Source organism: Electrona antarctica (assembly GCF_951216825.1).
Source record: "Electrona antarctica genome assembly, chromosome: 1".
NCBI lineage: Eukaryota > Metazoa > Chordata > Actinopteri > Myctophiformes > Myctophidae > Electrona > Electrona antarctica.
In genome coordinates, this window is record NC_136806.1 from 10,719,341 (window position 1) to 10,736,278 (window position 16,938).

A 16,938-nucleotide genomic window follows, 5' to 3' on the forward strand; every position below is an offset into this window, starting at 1 on the left:
TGTGGTAGAGGACATCTCCCTGAACGCGTGCGTATGTCACAACAGTTGCCTCGCGGAGCCGTCTTTTGTCCAGTGTCCACTCTGGGTCTGGAAACGGCACTTTTTTTACCGTTGACAGCAGTAGAAGGTCTGCTGCTCGGAATTTTACACCTATCCCGCTTAGCGGAGAGTGGGGTGTGGTAGAGGACATCTCCCTGAACACGTGCGTATGTCACAACAGTTGCCTCGCGGAGCCGTCTTTTGTCCAGTGTCCACTCTGGGTCTGGAAACGGCACAATTTTTACATTTGACAGCAGTAGAAGGTCTGCTGCTCGGAATTTTACACCTCTCCCGCTTAGCGGAGAGTGGGGTGTGGTAGAGGACATCTCCCTGAACGCGTGCGTATGTCACAACAGTTGCCTCGCGGAGCCGTCTTTTGTCCAGTGTCCACTCTGGGTCTGGAAACGGCACTTTTTTTTTATACCGTTGACAGCAGTAGAAGGTCTGCTGCTCGGAATTTTACACCTATCCCGCTTAGCGGAGAGTGGGGTGTGGTAGAGGACATCTCCCTGAACGCGTGCATATGTCACAACAGTTGCCTCGCGGAGGCGTCTTTTGTCCAGTGTCCACTTTATAAAGTCCATGCACTCCAGTGAATAGCATTTATCCATTTAGATAACTTTTTTACGTTATTTAATTACTTATTTTTACACAGAAACATAATGTGTGTCTTATAGCATCATATAGCATCATTTAAATGCTTCATTTGTAGTTTTAATGTGCAAATTAAACATTTTTTCAATACTCTAGAGCGTCCTCTTATTTTGAAGAGATCGTCCACCGGAAGTCTTATATTTGCTCCGTTAGATTTGCCAAAAGAACAGTGCCAATCCGATGCGATTGTGAGCAGACTGCAGGACAGGTCGTGGTCTGTATGGTTTGGTAGCTGTGCAAGGTGAGTTACATTTCTTGATCAGAGTTGCAAACTTATTCATGGGCGTTTCTGTAACACTGTCTGTATCATTAAAGTTGATAAAGGTTATACGCAAGCCTTAATTCACTTAGCCCCTTTCGGCTGTAACACTGTCTGTATCATTAAAGAATTGTTTACCTTTTAAATTGCTTCAGATGTATGGCTACCAGGTCCATAATGTACAACGTACTTGAAAGACTGGAGTCTTATTAGCGTCCGCCTGTTTTACGCGATCGCTACATTTACATTGTAAACGTGTACATAAACATTCAGATTTCAAATATAAAGTACTCACCACGTGGGCCACGGGTGTTAGAAATGTACTGGGACAGCGATTAGCATTGCTGCACACCGCATAGTTTAATAAATGGCATTTTTATCCGAGCTGTTTATCTATTGCCATTGGCTTTCAACTACGCGCCCCTATCGGTCGGGAGGAGTGTGGCACTCTGAAACGCTGGGTGTGCTCGATATAGGCACGCTGACCGCACTGCCAATACAGACTAATAGGCGAGTGCGCTCCCGGTGTGCAACTGTGAATTGTGAATTTTCCAAACGAATCCCGTTTGAGAAAAGTAGCCGGGGTGCTCGGATACAAATGCTTCTTATTAAACAACGCGGGATGCAGCAATGCTAATCGCCGTCCCAGCACATTTCTAACACCCGTGGCCCACGTGGTGAGTACTTTATATTTGAAATCTGAATGTTTATGTACACGTTTTCAGTGTAAATGTAGCGATCGCGTAAAACTGGCTTCAGTGGCGTCATGACAGTCAACAGTCATGGAATGGATGATGAGAATCATGAGATTGCTGTTCTTTTGCCCTTCTTTGTCACCATTCCCCTAGCCGCAATTTGCAACGCTAGATTTTTTTATAATGGGATGAATCTAGAGTTGCAATACCCTCCATTGACTCCCCACTCATCATTTTGCGTTTGCGATCTGCTTGTCTTAAACGACGTTAAACTCACCAACATTGCAGCTGTAGTCCAAGCTTGAATTATTCTCTTTCAATCTGCAAAGCTTGTTTTTCATAAAAATCCCCCGTAGACATGTTATGAGCTACTTTCTGTCAAGAAGAAGAAATGTTGGAGTTTGGAAGCGCTCGTTTGTATTAAGGGGTCGCGCTGCTGCCTCCTGCATTATGTGCAAATGTGAAACAGATGCATGCAGGGACGTTCAGTGACTTACGACGAGCGCTTCCAAACTCCAGCACTTAGAAAAATAATCACTTGCACAGAATTTCTTGACAGAAAGTAGCTCATAACATGTCTACGGGGGATTTTTATGAAAAACAACTTTGCAGATTGAAAGAGAATAATTCAAGCTTGGACTACAGCTGCAATGTTGGTGAGTTTAACGTCGTTTAAGACAAGCAGATCGCAAACGCAAAATGATGAGTGGGGAGTCAATGGAGGGTATTGCAACTCTAGATTCATCCCATTATAAAAAAATCTAGAGTTGCAAATTGCGGCTACCATTCCCCCCTCCCAGGATTTAAAAAAAAAACTTTACAAACTATCATTCCATAATTGACAAACTACCATTTGTCTTGTACAGTTGGAGATGTGACTATTTATTTTCCGTGAATTTTGTTTTGTTAAGCAAGCCACACCCCTATTGCCCAATATAACTTGGAAAAATGAAATGAAATGAAATTAAATCTATATTTACCCAGGGTATCTGGGCTAAGCTCAAGAACTTGTTTCCAGCCAGGCCCTGCTCATAGAACACATTTCATCGTAGTGGTTCAATGCCTTGTTTAAGGGCACTTCAGCGGTGGTAATTTTAACGTGTCGGACGGCTGATTCGAACTAGGAACCTTCCGGTATCAAGACCGCGCCGCTATCCGTTCGGCCACCGCTGCCACGAAACAGAAACTTAATGGTCAGACTTTGTGAGAAGCACATTACGATGCAAAGTGAGTTTCTTGATTACATTGACTTACTGTAAAATCATGTATTTACATTTCTCTTACTATATGACAGTATAATATTAAAGGTGCTAAAGGTTATTGCAAATGTTCATCCCTCTGGCAGCTACACAAAAGATAACAGAATTATTTGCTTTATTTTTATGTTTTATTTTTTTCAGATGGCTAACATAATATTCAACCTACTTGAAAGTCACAGACTGGATTCTTATTACAACCAATTCATTCAGTTCGGTGTGAAAGATGAGCGAGACCTCATTGATAGTGTGACAGAAGAAGATTTAAACAATATGGGTAAGATTATTGGATATAAATGGCCTACAAATGCATGTGAAATTGTAGCTCTGGTCCAATGCTGTTGCATTAGAGCTATGGACCAGAGCTAGTGAAATTGTACATTATATCAGTAAATTGAACGGTAGTGGAAAAAAGTCCTTTTATTTTAAAGAAATAACCTGTGTGCATTTTTTCTTTCTTTCTTCTTCTTATGTTTTTACTGCTGTGCTAAACATCCAAGTTAAAAGTTGTAAATATACAGTATTTTAAAATAATAGCTTTTAGACAAGTTATCTAAAAGTCTGTCAGACTAAACACAAAGGAAAAGGAATCAGGAAATACTTTCTCAGGATACATCCTCCTAGGAAAAAAGAACTTGCATCCTGTGTAACAGAAAGTCAGTTTATTGAGTTGAGGGTGACTTAAGGTGGCCTTACACTAGCCGAAAAATGCCCGATTATCGGCTAGTGTAAGGCCACCTTAAGTTTGAGCTGCGTAGGTCTGAGGTGAGGTTCCAAAACAGGTTTATTACTGCATCTAACATAACAATCTCAACTATCTCAAATATTTGGTTCCAGGGACCCCCAAAGAAGCAAAGATTTGAGTTAAAACTTTTCGTTTCAAAGATTCGTGCCACGCTATGAGCTTGTATATCTGCTATTTTGAATAGCCTAAGTATAGAATTGTGCTTTTTAGCATAACATCTAAAATGACAACGCTCTTAATTGGTTAAACAAAAGCATATCAGATAGAAAGTAGAAGAGGAACTCTTAACTGCTTAATTATTTCTTTTACATTTTAAATACATATTTCCAGGCTTTACCCAAGTGGAGAAGAATCGTTTTTTTAAAATGAGAGACGAAATTGCAAGATTCAGAGCCCCGGAGAACCCGTTGCAAATGATGGAGTCATTTTGCATCCAGTACAGATACCCCCATTGTCCTGAACCAAAATGTATCAGGGGTGAGTAAATGGCATCCACAGAAACCCATCTTTTAAACGGTAGCTTGAGCCTATAACCAGCTGTTGAAAATTGAAATATGTTATTGTTAGTTCACGTGAACTATTTATTTCTATTCTTTAAAATGATTTCTTCGTCCTGCAGTAAGTAAGTAATGCATTATGAAATGATCAATCTGGGAACCCATATTATTCAATATCATTACTGTATAATATATGCGAGTGATGTATACATATATTTCTTGTGGAAATGCCTTTGTTAGTGTGGTAACATTGAGATTAATCTCTTCTAGATATGGACCCTGCAAACACAGTTGAAGATCTGATGTTAAGGATCTGCCACCATGAAAACGTTGGGAATTCAAAAGGTGTCTGCCTATACACAGTTGATGGAATGCCATTGACTGATGACCCTTTCTTCAACACATGTAAGAATGGCTTGACCTTACATTTTTTATTGCTAATGATTTTATTTTTGTAATAGAACTTCACTTTGATGAATACACATTTTTTAAAGATTATACTGTAGTTTGGCATGTTTAATCCACTAGAGTGCCCATATGGAGATCTCTTTATATGTCAGTCCTTGTCTACTGTATATGGTTATGTCATGATAATATGTGGCCAAAGCTGTGAATAGACAATATAATTGACAAGTACATGTATAAGTAACATCATGTGCTAATTTATTTAAATTAACATTTCTAATCTACAGGGACCTTAAAAGACAGACACATTGAAAATGGAGCAGAGTTGTATGTGATATTTACACCAAAGCATAACCTAAAGCAATCCCCTGCAATGCAAAGGCAAGAAGCTCCTGAAGTCTTTGGAGGAGAAGATACTGTTCGATGCCACGTGATGCTGAGGGTGAGCTGAACGATTTAATGGTGATGATGTGACTAGTGATGCTGAGGGTGAGCTGAACGATTTAATGGTGATGATGTGACTAGTGATGCTGAGGGTGAGCTGAACGATTTAATGGTGATGATGTGACTAGTGATGCTGAGGGTGAGCTGAACGATTTAATGGTGATGATGTGACTAGTGATGCTGAGGGTGAGCTGAACGATTTAATGGTAATGATGTGACTAGTGATGCTGAGGGTGAGCTGAACGATTTAATGGTGATGATGTGACTAATCGAAATGTTATACTGTTTAACAACTTATACTGAACTTATACTTAAGTAAGTAAATCAGCAAATCTGAACGTGTAGAAAAGACAAACCCAGTGTGTGATGCCATAGATTATAACATCATCGGCACTGTCTCCTTTCCCATATTCTCTCTCTTTCTCTTTCTCTCTCTCTCTCTCTCTCTCTGTCGTGTGTGTGGGCTCCAACGTGCTCCAATCGCTTAGTGTAAACAGCTCTTAACTCACCACATTTCTTAATAGGGAAAATTTGAGATCAAAGTGGACGTGGCAACTGACACGATCAACAGCTTGAGACTCAAACTTGCAAATGAAAGTGGAATCCCAGCTCATGTTCTCCATTACAGGTAATTCAAAATCATTGCCAAAAATGGAGTGGAATGGCATGGAAATTATTCAATAAATATGCCTACACATTACCTACTGTATAATGGAAACACAGGTGATTATATAAGACTACCCAAATCCTATGACTCGTAAAAACAGAAGAAAAAAATATGTATATTTAAAAGCAAATATGGCAGCATGAAAATAAATAGTTTAATTATACAAGGATATTTTATACCAGAAAGTTGAACCCGACTGCCTGCATATTTGTTTTATTTCACATTTTTGTGAATGTGCAAACTGAATGCAAAAATGTTTGTCCCATTCTTGTTGACTATGGTTTATACCTTGTGATGTTTGTACAGTTTGTACAGTATAACTTTTTTTTATCTGTGGAAGGATATAGAAATGTACAATTGTTATACCATGGCTATCAACCAATCAGATTTTATAATTAGGCTACTACTTAACTACTATATACTTTTCCCCCCTTCTCTTATATTTTATTCAGTGGTGAACATTCCAGTGGAGAGACACTGCAAAGTTGTGGTGTCTCTGAGGAGTCGACGGTGTACTTTACTTTGTCCACATTTTGTGAAAAGACTCCAGAGACCAATGAAGTCTTCATCAATGATGTTGTTCCATCAGTCCAGCAAACACAGAAAGGACTGAGTGTCTTCTTCTCCTCACTTTATGCAATTGTAAGAGTACCATTGTGTCTTACATTATTCTGCCAATTATACTGTATATTTTGTCATTTCAAATCCTAACGCAGTTACTATTTTAAGTAGTTTATATAGAGTATATATATACATATATATATATATATATGTATATGTTTTTTTTTTTCATTTTTCTTTTAGAAAATGGATTGTAGAAAAGGATTCAAGAAAGTGGTTGCATACATACAAAGACTCACTGGATGCAACCCTCTGGCTCAAAGTCTGTACCAGTTACTCTGCAGAAATGAGGTTGTCTTCAGGACTCAGAAGGTAAACCGTATGAGATGGTCTTGCAATATTTAATGATTCATTCTACTTTTACATGTAGAACTTTATTTCTTGACTGGAATCATTATTTTACAGTGGTTCTTTGCATTCATAATTCATAATCTTGGGGAACATTTTTACCTCCTTTAGATTGCCATCGTTGAAGCCTTGTACACACTCTTTAGAGAACTTTTGCCAAGACTGGGGGAAAAAAGAGGTGCAAAGACCATTGAGGACCTTGATGTCTTTGAGAATTCAACACACTGCTGGGCCTATCTTATCTCTGAAGCAGAGGTATGTAAAGATTCCATCTGTGGTGGTGAGAGCGGTTGAAATACCTGAGAGTGCTGCTGAGTCTGATAAAAACATAAACAAATATATACTGTATGTTTTTCTAGACAACTACAAAACAAATGTCTTATACTCAATTAAAGTTAACAAATTATCCCCCATTATATATTTGTTTTCTTCATGATTTCATCACGGCACCCATGCTGAGACAATATGGGTAATTAACGTATTGCTTCTGAGGTCTAATTGTTTAACAAATATCATGCACTTGATAGTCACTAGTGGAAGTGTTATTTTGTTTATATAAATGTATTTATTTACTGGAACAGGGTGGTAGTTTTGTGTGTTTTCTCTGTTATGTGTGTCTGCCCACTGCTAATCTCACAGACTACTAGGCCAATCAGAATCATATTTCTATCCCAGTAGTCCATGGACCTTAATTATTTTTTAGTAAATTATTTTTGTTTTAAATACAATTATGGCATTTTGGTGAATTCATAATCTCAGATGGCACACAGTCCCTCTCTGGGCTTGTGGGTTTATGGAGTGGAACTAGCCAATTGGGCACACGCCACACGGTGTCTGTCTGGCTTGTAGAATCTACTGCCAGGCAATTATAATTGTGTATAAATTCACAATTATAAATCACTAGCCGGCCTCACACTCAAATGCCACCATGTCAAATTTGATAATAATCAAATCCCTAGAAATTATACAAATCACTGAGAAATATTGAAAATATTCTCTTCCACATATTGCCTACTGACCGAGAGATAGAGATACCCTCTTCCATGTCTGATTAAACCAGCATACATGTATAAACGTGACATGATTTTGAGCACAGTCACTTGTAGTAGTAATTTTATGCCAAGTAAAATCTTTACTCTCTTGTTCTGGCAGAAAGAAACATCAGAACATGAGAACTACGCACCAATGGATCTTAGATCACATGAAGGCGTACGTTTCAGTGACCCAGTCAGAGTACCTGGAGTAGCAGATGTCTTTGAAAGATCATATGTTCTCCAGAAAATCAAAGGTAAATGCAACTCTTGCATATGGCTAACACTATTTATGTTATAAATCAATGATGCAATGTTGAAAGCCTTTGTTGACTTTTCATTGATGGCCAAAATATTCAGTAGATAAATAGTAGTAGTAGTAAATAGTAAATCATCAGAAATAGTAGACTACATTTTATACTACATGCCAAGACATTCTTGAAATGCCAATCTGCATAGCGTTAAAATAAATAAATACAAGAAAAACAAGAAAATAGCCTCATGGGGGTTGTCAAAAAGAGGGTAGACATTTGGCTCATGCAGCCCCAACAAAGGAACCAAAATGTCTTCCCAAAATACCAAATCATGAAAACAGCAATTATGTCAGCACGAACTCCTAATTTACATAGTATAATTTACAGTTAATTTAAATGAAAACCAAAACTTTTCTACATATTCTGTCATGAACATTCATGCTATTAAAGGTTAATGTCTGCAAGTGTATTTTGTGTTTAGACGGAGAGAAACTTCCAAACTGCAGTGAGGCCTACTTGAGAGAGACGTCACTGAGGAGAGCAACGGACATTGAGAAGATTTTACTCAGTGTGCCTCCATTCATCAGAACATATCATCTTTGGATTGACCCTGACAATGTGCCAGGTCAAAAGTATGTGTGTGTGAGCGTGTGTATGTGTGTACGTGAGCATGTGACGTGTGTGTGAGCGTGTGCATGCATGCATGCATGCATGCGTGCGCATGTATGACCATAAATGGTACCACTGGTACCACTGGTTGTGCAACATTATTTTGTCGCATTAACAGTGGCATTAGAATTACTAACATCCTTTGGCACCCTTTAGCTAGGAGACATGTTTTTTGTGATGTTTACTTGCATGGAAACGAGGACAGTATGTACATTTTGTGGTGTGCATTCAGTGTACTTAGTAGGTACACTGTGCTAACAGTATAGTTACTAGAAATGCAGTAAGTACTACTTACTGCATTTCTAGTAACTATTGATGTTGAATTCAAGCTTTCAGATTGATATTAAGAAGACCTTTGACAGTATGGCAGAAGGAATACAATCATTCTCTCAGCTGATGGTGACTCCACCACTCCTTCTGAAGGATGTAGGACTGGATGGGCCACGACTTGTTCTACTTAGTGAAGGTAACTTTGAAGAGGGCATACACTGTATGGAATGAGAGCATTAACACGTCATACAAATGGCATATGTAATAATATACTATATGTAATAATAATTATGATTACTCTTTACTTTGAAAACAACCCATGAAATGATTGCTGGCCATAAAAAGCGACTGTTGAATATGTTTTTCCTCCTTGGTAGATGAACTTGCCGTTTATGTGCGTAAAGACAAAGCAGCCCCTGAGATGATCAAAGTGTTTAGTAATGGTGAAGTAAAATCTGTGGATGTCAACAAACTGGCTGCCAAGTGAGTATTTCGTTTTTTGTTTTGTTTTTTGTTTCTGATGTCATGCTGTCACAGTCACATTTGGGTGTAGCTGCAGTGGTAACTCTATGTATGGTTATGTCTGATTCATAGTTATCTCTATATATGGTAATGCCAGAGTTATAGTGACGGGCCTTTGCAGTGTTTCTCAAGATCTATTATATAATTTAATTTGTTACTGTTTTGTTTTACATTTTCATACAAAGAACTGGAGACAGCAGAGGTGACCATTCATTTGTCACAAGTAGGACTCCAAAAGAGGCAATTCTGGTAATCTTTACGATATCTTGTCTTTTGCGGAATAATTTATTTTGTATTGGTGTCAGTATTGAGTAAAATAGTTTTAGTTATTAACATGCTTCACATTTATCCTCATAATAAAAATACACTTTTTGTCCATGTTCTTTTTCATCTCATTTCATTAGATACTAGTGGATGCAAGCGGCTCTATGAATGAGAAATGTTATGGAAGTGTGGATATCAAGAAGATCGATGCAGTAAAAGTGCTCTTTGATAACTTTGCCACACGGACCATGGCTTATGATTTCCATCATGTGATAGGCCTTGTGAAGTTTGACTCAGGAGTGAAAACCCTCCACACATTCACAGAAACTCTGGAAAAATTCAAGGTAATTTACTTTTATGCTACTTGTATTACTGACTTCATAGTTCATACGTCCTATTTTCTTCATAAACATGCAATATCAGCCTTATCATGCACATCCTGAGAAGACATATTCTTCACTGTAAATAAATGAAATGACACATAAAGACACATAAAGTGAAACTAGAGATGAACAATATTGAAATTATGAACGATATTCAATCTGCGATTATTTGCAGGTCATATCGGCAGATGCCGATTTCGATACAGATATATTACATTATTTATTACAGTTATACAGTATATTATGTGTAGGTGCCCACTGTTAGTGGTACCTGCATGTATTCGACTGCAGTACTCAGGTTTTCAAGTGGGAGTAAAAATAAAAGTTGCTAAAACTTTGTGGGATACATTTATAGGATCACATTCACAGCCTTCAAGCAACGGGATCCACCAAACTATACGATGCTCTGCAGCATGGAGTGTCTGAGTTGGAAAAAGTCAAGATGAAGTTCAAAGATTGCAGACTTCGCATCATGTGTCTTACAGATGGAAATGATGCTGGGTAAATGTAATGTAACAGCATGTCAGTAGTTATAGTATTGTTAGTATTGAGAACAAATTGCAATGTTGCCTGTGATGTTTTTACTGGGATGTGGGAATTATATGACCTGATCATCTGCCCATAGATCACAGACCAAGCCAGTTGATGTTGCTGCCAAGCTGATAAACGCCAACATCATTGTGGATGCAATCCTTCTTGGAAACATGGGGAATAACATGTTGCATGGAATTAGTAATGCAACAGGTACCGAGCATTCAGCATGCATGCTATTTTAACACTTGTATCTGTATCTATGTGTAGAACTACTGGAGCCTATCTCACAACTGAATGCATGTGGTTTCAGGTGGTTGCTGTTTCAAACCAGAGATGAGCATCGACGGCCTGAAGCTGTTTGAGATTGAGACGGTTCTTTCTCTGGAGATGAGGAAACCCAAAGACAAACTCGATCCATCTACCCTCACTGAAGTTTGTTACACGGCACACACAATCATTATAGATGCATGCCAGGATTTACAGTAAACTGTAACCAGTTAATTCATTTGTTTCCATTAATCCTAGAACACTATACACAACTTTTGTCAAACCATCACAATCAATCAAATAACATCAATCAATCGATAATGTATAATTACACTAGATGGCAATGGCTAACTTTAAACTATGATTGACTGGGGCGTCCGCTTGCCTAGTGGTCCAGTTGCATGCCACATACTCTGGCCTGACAGCGTGTTGCGTGTTCGAGTCCCGTTCATGACAACCTTTGGTGCGTGATTGACTAATGACTTTAACATGGGCTTCCTTATCCCTTCATGCATCTACCTGGACATACTGTAGTAAGAACGCCTCCCAGATTGCACGCTATCATTTTTAGCCTTTCAGTTGAAAATGTTCCAGTAATTTGACAGTTCAAGTGACTGGCTTATCACATTATTATAATGATGCTGTTGATTATCATTTACAACAGAGTGTTCTAACGAGTCTCTTTGCCAGTCGTGGATATGATGAATTCCCAGAAGCTTCACTGCCAAAGGAGTTGGACAACAAAGTGACAACAACAGAGAAGTAAATGATGGAAGAAATCATATTGAAGAAATTGATCTACATATACATTTTTGGCAAATATTCAATTCCCTCAAACAAGTCTCCTCTCCCTCCCCCAACACACAGTGCTCTACACAACCAGTACAATTTTAACAAAGGTTTACTGTTTTCATGTAGTGCTCTGAAAAATAAGGTTCAGGAGTGTAAGAGTGGGCGTTTCATGGAGAAGGACAAACGCATCCTGGAGGAGTTGAAGAGTCTGCATTGTGACCCCCATCCATTTTTCGCCATCTTTCCATCAGAGTCAGACTTCAGTAAGTGACCACAGTATTCGTGTGTGTGTGTGTGTGTGTGTGTGTGTGTGTGTGTGTGTGTGTGTGTGTGTGTGTGTGTGTGTGTGTGTGTGTGTGTGTGTGTGTGTGTGTGTGTGTGTGTGTGTGTGTGTGTGTGTGTGTGTGTGTGTGTGTGTGTGTGTGTGTGTGTGCACGCGTGCATACGGAGCTAGTCTTGCAAGATGTAAGGAACTAAGCTTTCCGACCTACACCTGTGATTTTGAGGTCAAGGTATTTTCTTTTTTTTAAGATATCTTTTTTTGCCTTTATTTGATAATTTGGCAAGGGCTGGCGTGAAGAGCCAGGGTTTTTATCAGCTGGGCTTGATGAGGAGATGACCCCAAGGTGTGCAGTTCCACAGGAAGTAGATAGCACGTCACAGCCCAGGAAGCCAGTCACACGCCCATGCCAGACCATATAGGGAAAAGGAAAAAAAACAGAAACGCAGCCAGCCCATAACAGTATTGACCAAAAGTATATCATTGCCAATACGAGTGGCAGTGGTCAAGCTCACCCTCTGTCAAAGGATGAGGAACTTGGTTATCCAGGAGGAGGATAGAGTTATTAATATGCCCCTCCTCCATTATTACAGAGAAATCTGCTTGGTTTGAACACCTGGTAAGGATTCCCCCAAGTCCCAAGTGGCATGTAGGTGCAGTCAAGTTGGAAGGATCCCAGCACAAACGATGCATGCCTACGGTATCCGGAGAACTCGCCAGTTTACCAACTCGCCGCGATTTAGTGCATTTTAGTTTTACTTCACCTTCATTTAAATTGCATTGAATTGAGAGAGAGAGAGAGGATAGTTGTTTAGAGAGAAAGTAGGAATGCTAAAAGTTTAAACACCAAAGTACCGAAACAATGTAATTCATTAGTAAACAATTCCTGAAATGGTAGGCCTACTTATCATTGGTATTCACATACTCACCTTTTTATCATCATCTAGCTGACCATTTAATTGCACAAAATAATTTGATCACTTTCGAAATGAACTATAACATCTGTGAATTTGACATACTACACTGATGAAGACAGCATGTTAGCATAACGATGAAGACATTGATGAAGAATTTTCGCCGTGGCGACTTGGTAAACTGGCGAGTTCTCCGGTATCCATGCCTACTACTTGTAGTCTGCTCTGAAGAAGGCTCTGCCGAAACACGTCAGCGTTCGCAAATAAATATGAGAAATTGCATCTGAGCCAGTCTTGCATTTTCCATCTTTTATTTTGGAGTGTCGCATTTTCCATTTAGTTGGTTTATGAGTTGACACATGCCTACTTATTTGACTAACTCTTGAATAATCTATGCAGTCCTAGCACTCCATAGGGATATTCAAAAGTGATTTGAAACTAAAATTAAGTATTCAGCATGCAATCCTGCTCCTTTTAAACCTTTCAGCCTTCTGGAAGCTGGCCATGGAAGGTCCTCCTGACACGCCGTATGAGAAAGGAGTCTTTGAGCTCTACTGCCAGTTTGGTCCTGACTATCCTGTGAAACCTCCTCTGGTCCGCTTCGTCACACGTGTATCCTCATTATTACACACCACTTACAGACATGAATGACCATTAATATTGATATACTGTGATGCATACATTTGTTTGATCCTAAGTTTATACTATTGAAAACAATGTATCAGAACTCATAGCAATTCAAAAAATGTTTTCTTAACATAAGCAAAGATACATCACTGCAACATCAACAGCGTGGGCCGAATCTGCCACAATATATTTGACCGTAACTACAACGCCCAAATCACCATGAGAGAAATCCTGGATGCCATGTATGGACTGCTCATCATCCCTGAGCCTGAAGACCCCCTGGACAGGTTGTTTTTAAGACTTTGATTTCCAAATGTAATCATGGCCAATGTATGTTTATTTAGCACCTTTCATACACAAAGTCAATTGACAGACAGTGCTTTTCATAAGGCATAAATAGGCAATTTAAATGTGTCAAGGAAATGCATGCTTTTTTTTAAAGATATTTTTTCGGTTTTTGCCTTTATTGAGAGATTTTACAGTATTTTGACGGAAAGGGGGAGAGAGATGGGGGAAGACATGTGGCAACGGTCGTCGGGATCGGGACTCGAACCCGCGACATGCCGTCAATCCAGCCTAGGTGCCTGGACTGCTCGACCGACGACCGCGGCCCAGGCCAATGCATGCTTTTTATACGTTATGTTGGTAACTGTATATTGATTTAATCATGTGTTTAAAATGAATACCGTATGTATCTTTCCCTTTGGAAGCATTTTGGCGGAGGACTTCTTGACCAGCCCTGATAGATACAATCAAGCAGCCAAGGAGAATACAGAAAAAAATGCCGGGACCTCAATTGATGATGTGGAGAAGGTGATGAGTTATTCCTTTTAGTGAAAAGAAGAGAGTCCGCACACATGACCGCAGGCGGCCTTCATCAGGTCATCACCTGATGAAGGCCGCCTGCGGTCGAAACGTTGTGTCTTAACTATGGTGTTTCAATAAAAGAACACAATTGGAGCAATCCTGTGTGCGGACTCTCTTCTTTTCATTGTACTTGCCTTGGTCCGGCACCAGCCAGGAACTGGATGTGCGCAAGCCACCTGCCTTTTAAACTTATTCCTTTTAGTGAAATTATGATATGGACTTGTTGTAGATCATTGGACAACTTACCTACTAAACTTAACTAAATTATTTTCATTCTGTCCTATAGAAACTGGTGGGTCAAACTCTGGATGCTCCACCCCAACATCTGATCTGTCCACTGACCAAGAAGATGTTTAGGGACCCTGTGAAAACAAAATTTGGAGATGTATACGAACGAAAGGCCATTGAGGAATACCTCAAAACGTAAGGTCTCCCCCCACCCCCAAGAAATGTCTCGCTGGCGGAATTGTCTTGTATTCTAATTTATTGAACATTGTTTTTCCAGGCATGTAAATCAGGATCCCAAAGGCCGTCCTCTCACAAAATCTGACCTTAAAACAAACCACGCCATGAGGAAAATGGCGAAGGAGCTCCGTACCGATCAAATTGGAACCTGGGTGTAGAAGGAGAAGGTGGATCTGAGGGTATAGGCCAAACACTGGACAGTGTTGGCGGGTAACCTCACATTAACACATTAACACTTGTTCCATCATGATGTGAGGGATTTCTATTTCAGTTAAGTTCTTCATTACCAGTTAGGGGTTCTTTTTCATCCCATCACATCACAAGTGAAACTTTACTTTACACTATAACATTTTCTGCCATTACTGCCTTTTGCACTGAACTTGATGTACATGATGTGGCGAGCTGCACACAAACAATCATGTCATGCATGTTTGAATTTAGTTTTTTTTCTTTTTCAATGTACTTTAAATTTCTTTAAAAGGCAACACTAAACATGCCAAAATGTATGATCAATGACGTCAGTGCGCACTGAAGAGATCTTGGGTTTTGTGACTCTTGTAATAATTGCTCAAACAATTTGGTACTTGATCTTTAATTCGATGTTTAAGAGGTTTGGATGTTTATCTTTCCTGTTGAAATAGTCTGCCTAATTCACTATTCTATTCAAAAGGGCATCATAAAGGTATTATGTTTATGATGGATTTGGCAATATTGCATTTTATGTCTACTTCAACCTGTGATTTTCCAGTCCCTATTAAAATATAAAAACAATCTAAGCTCTTGGATCCATCCTATTTTAATGTTTCATTGTGATCGGTGTATGAAATAAAGTTGATATGCTTTAGTAGGCCTACACCCATGAAACTGGCTGGGGATTTACATTGTGTAAGCAGGCGCCCTGGCTTTATGCTTTAACTAAATTGTGATTTGTGAAGACCTTGTAGTTCCCAGGATACAATTCCCTTGGTGTCATAGAGTTGACTATTTATTTACCCATACATATCCGTATATTACCCAAAGATCGATCTGTCTTTCTCTGTCCATCTGTACATCCATGCAACCGGTGTGTCGTGTGTCCCAAGCATAATTTACGGTGTGTCCTATAATGTGTGCACATTATTGATTGTTGGTTTGTTTTTACGTCCGGAGAGTCGGACACCCTGTCCAGGACAGGCTTCAGACGTGCCTCCTCAGGAGACTTGGCTCAGATCTGAACCCATTTGATTTCGCGTTAGGAACCTGTTGCAACCGCATCCCTTTGCTGATGTCGACCCCAGGCAGGGTTTGAACCCACAACCTTCCGCATGAAAGGCATATATGCTCTAACTAACCACTACACCATGTCTGAGAACAGAAAACCAGTCTGAAGTGTGTGGTGCTGTACTGTACTAGCCTTCCTCCCGTGTGTGTGTGTGTGTGTGTGTGTGTGAGACGTTTCTCAACAGTGCCATCCAGTGGTAATAGCGAGGTGTTTCAGCTGTTTGTGCTCGGACACAGGGAAGTATAGGGACACATGGCTGCGTATAGGGCTTCGTACACACATAAAGAACAACTGTGCTTTGCTCTGCCTGTGTTTCATGGCCGCCCCAATGCTTTTCCAATGGAAGTCACATGGTTTGACCAAACACTTGTGTTTGATTGCCCCCCCTCCCCCCATCACACACAACTGTTTGGTTGCCCAATAAGGGCTTATGTGGGGGCCAATAAGGGCTTATGTGGGGGGCCAATAAGGGCTTGTGTGGGGGGCCAATGAGAGCTTATGTGGGGGGCCAATAAGGGCTTATGTTGGGGGCCAATAAGGGCTTGTGTGGGTGGCCAATAAGAGCTTATGTGGGGGACCAATAAGGGCTTATGTGGGGGGCAATATATAAGAGCTTATGTGGGGGACCAATAAGGGCTTATGTGGGGGGCCAAGAGCTTATGTGGGGGGCCAATAAGGGCCATTGGTCCTTCAAGTAATGATAATTGTATTCCACTATCATAATTATACTTTTAATGTGCTGGCTGCCATCAGTCAGTTTTAGTTTCAGACTAATGAGATTAGTACGTATTGCTTATTTTACTGTCCAAGGACATGACATGGAAGTTATGGCACAAGGGACGGACCCCACAAAAAGACCACCCGCAAAACCGGCGCGCGCCCACACATCTGGGGTTGCACTGGACAGA

General features: G+C 39.9%; 1 protein-coding gene across 2 annotated transcripts; it reads left to right on the forward strand.

The window, feature by feature from the left end:
* Nucleotides 1-863: 863 nt before the first annotated feature.
* LOC306930884 (uncharacterized protein) lies at nt 864-15,539 on the forward strand. 2 transcript variants are annotated; one of them, XM_079511980.1, is made up of 26 exons: nt 869-934; nt 2,772-2,874; nt 3,048-3,180; nt 3,979-4,125; nt 4,416-4,550; nt 4,838-4,992; nt 5,519-5,622; nt 6,114-6,303; nt 6,466-6,594; nt 6,742-6,885; nt 7,783-7,918; nt 8,397-8,547; nt 8,914-9,050; nt 9,232-9,337; nt 9,562-9,625; nt 9,781-9,984; nt 10,379-10,524; nt 10,649-10,767; nt 10,868-10,989; nt 11,489-11,586; nt 11,743-11,879; nt 13,298-13,422; nt 13,579-13,724; nt 14,148-14,250; nt 14,591-14,727; nt 14,810-15,539. In XM_079511980.1, the coding sequence occupies exons 3-26, from the start codon at nt 3,048-3,050 to the stop codon at nt 14,925-14,927; spliced, it is 3,186 nt and encodes a 1,061-aa protein (XP_079368106.1). In that variant the 5' UTR covers nt 869-934; nt 2,772-2,874; the 3' UTR covers nt 14,928-15,539. The 2 variants fall into 2 exon arrangements, with proteins under 2 accessions (XP_079368107.1, XP_079368106.1); XM_079511981.1 differs by lacking the exon at nt 2,772-2,874 and having other exon boundaries at nt 864-934.
* The last annotated feature ends 1,399 nt before the right edge of the window (nt 15,540-16,938 follow it).

Coding starts and splice junctions, on each gene's coding strand:
- LOC306930884 (XM_079511981.1), top strand. CDS start 3,048: ATGGCTAACATAATATTCAACCTACTTGAAAGTCACAGACTGGATTCT. Junction 8,548..8,913: donor GACAATGTGCCAGGTCAAAA/GTATGTGTGTGT, acceptor GTTGAATTCAAG/CTTTCAGATTGATATTAAGA. Junction 14,728..14,809: donor ATTGAGGAATACCTCAAAAC/GTAAGGTCTCCC, acceptor TTGTTTTTCCAG/GCATGTAAATCAGGATCCCA.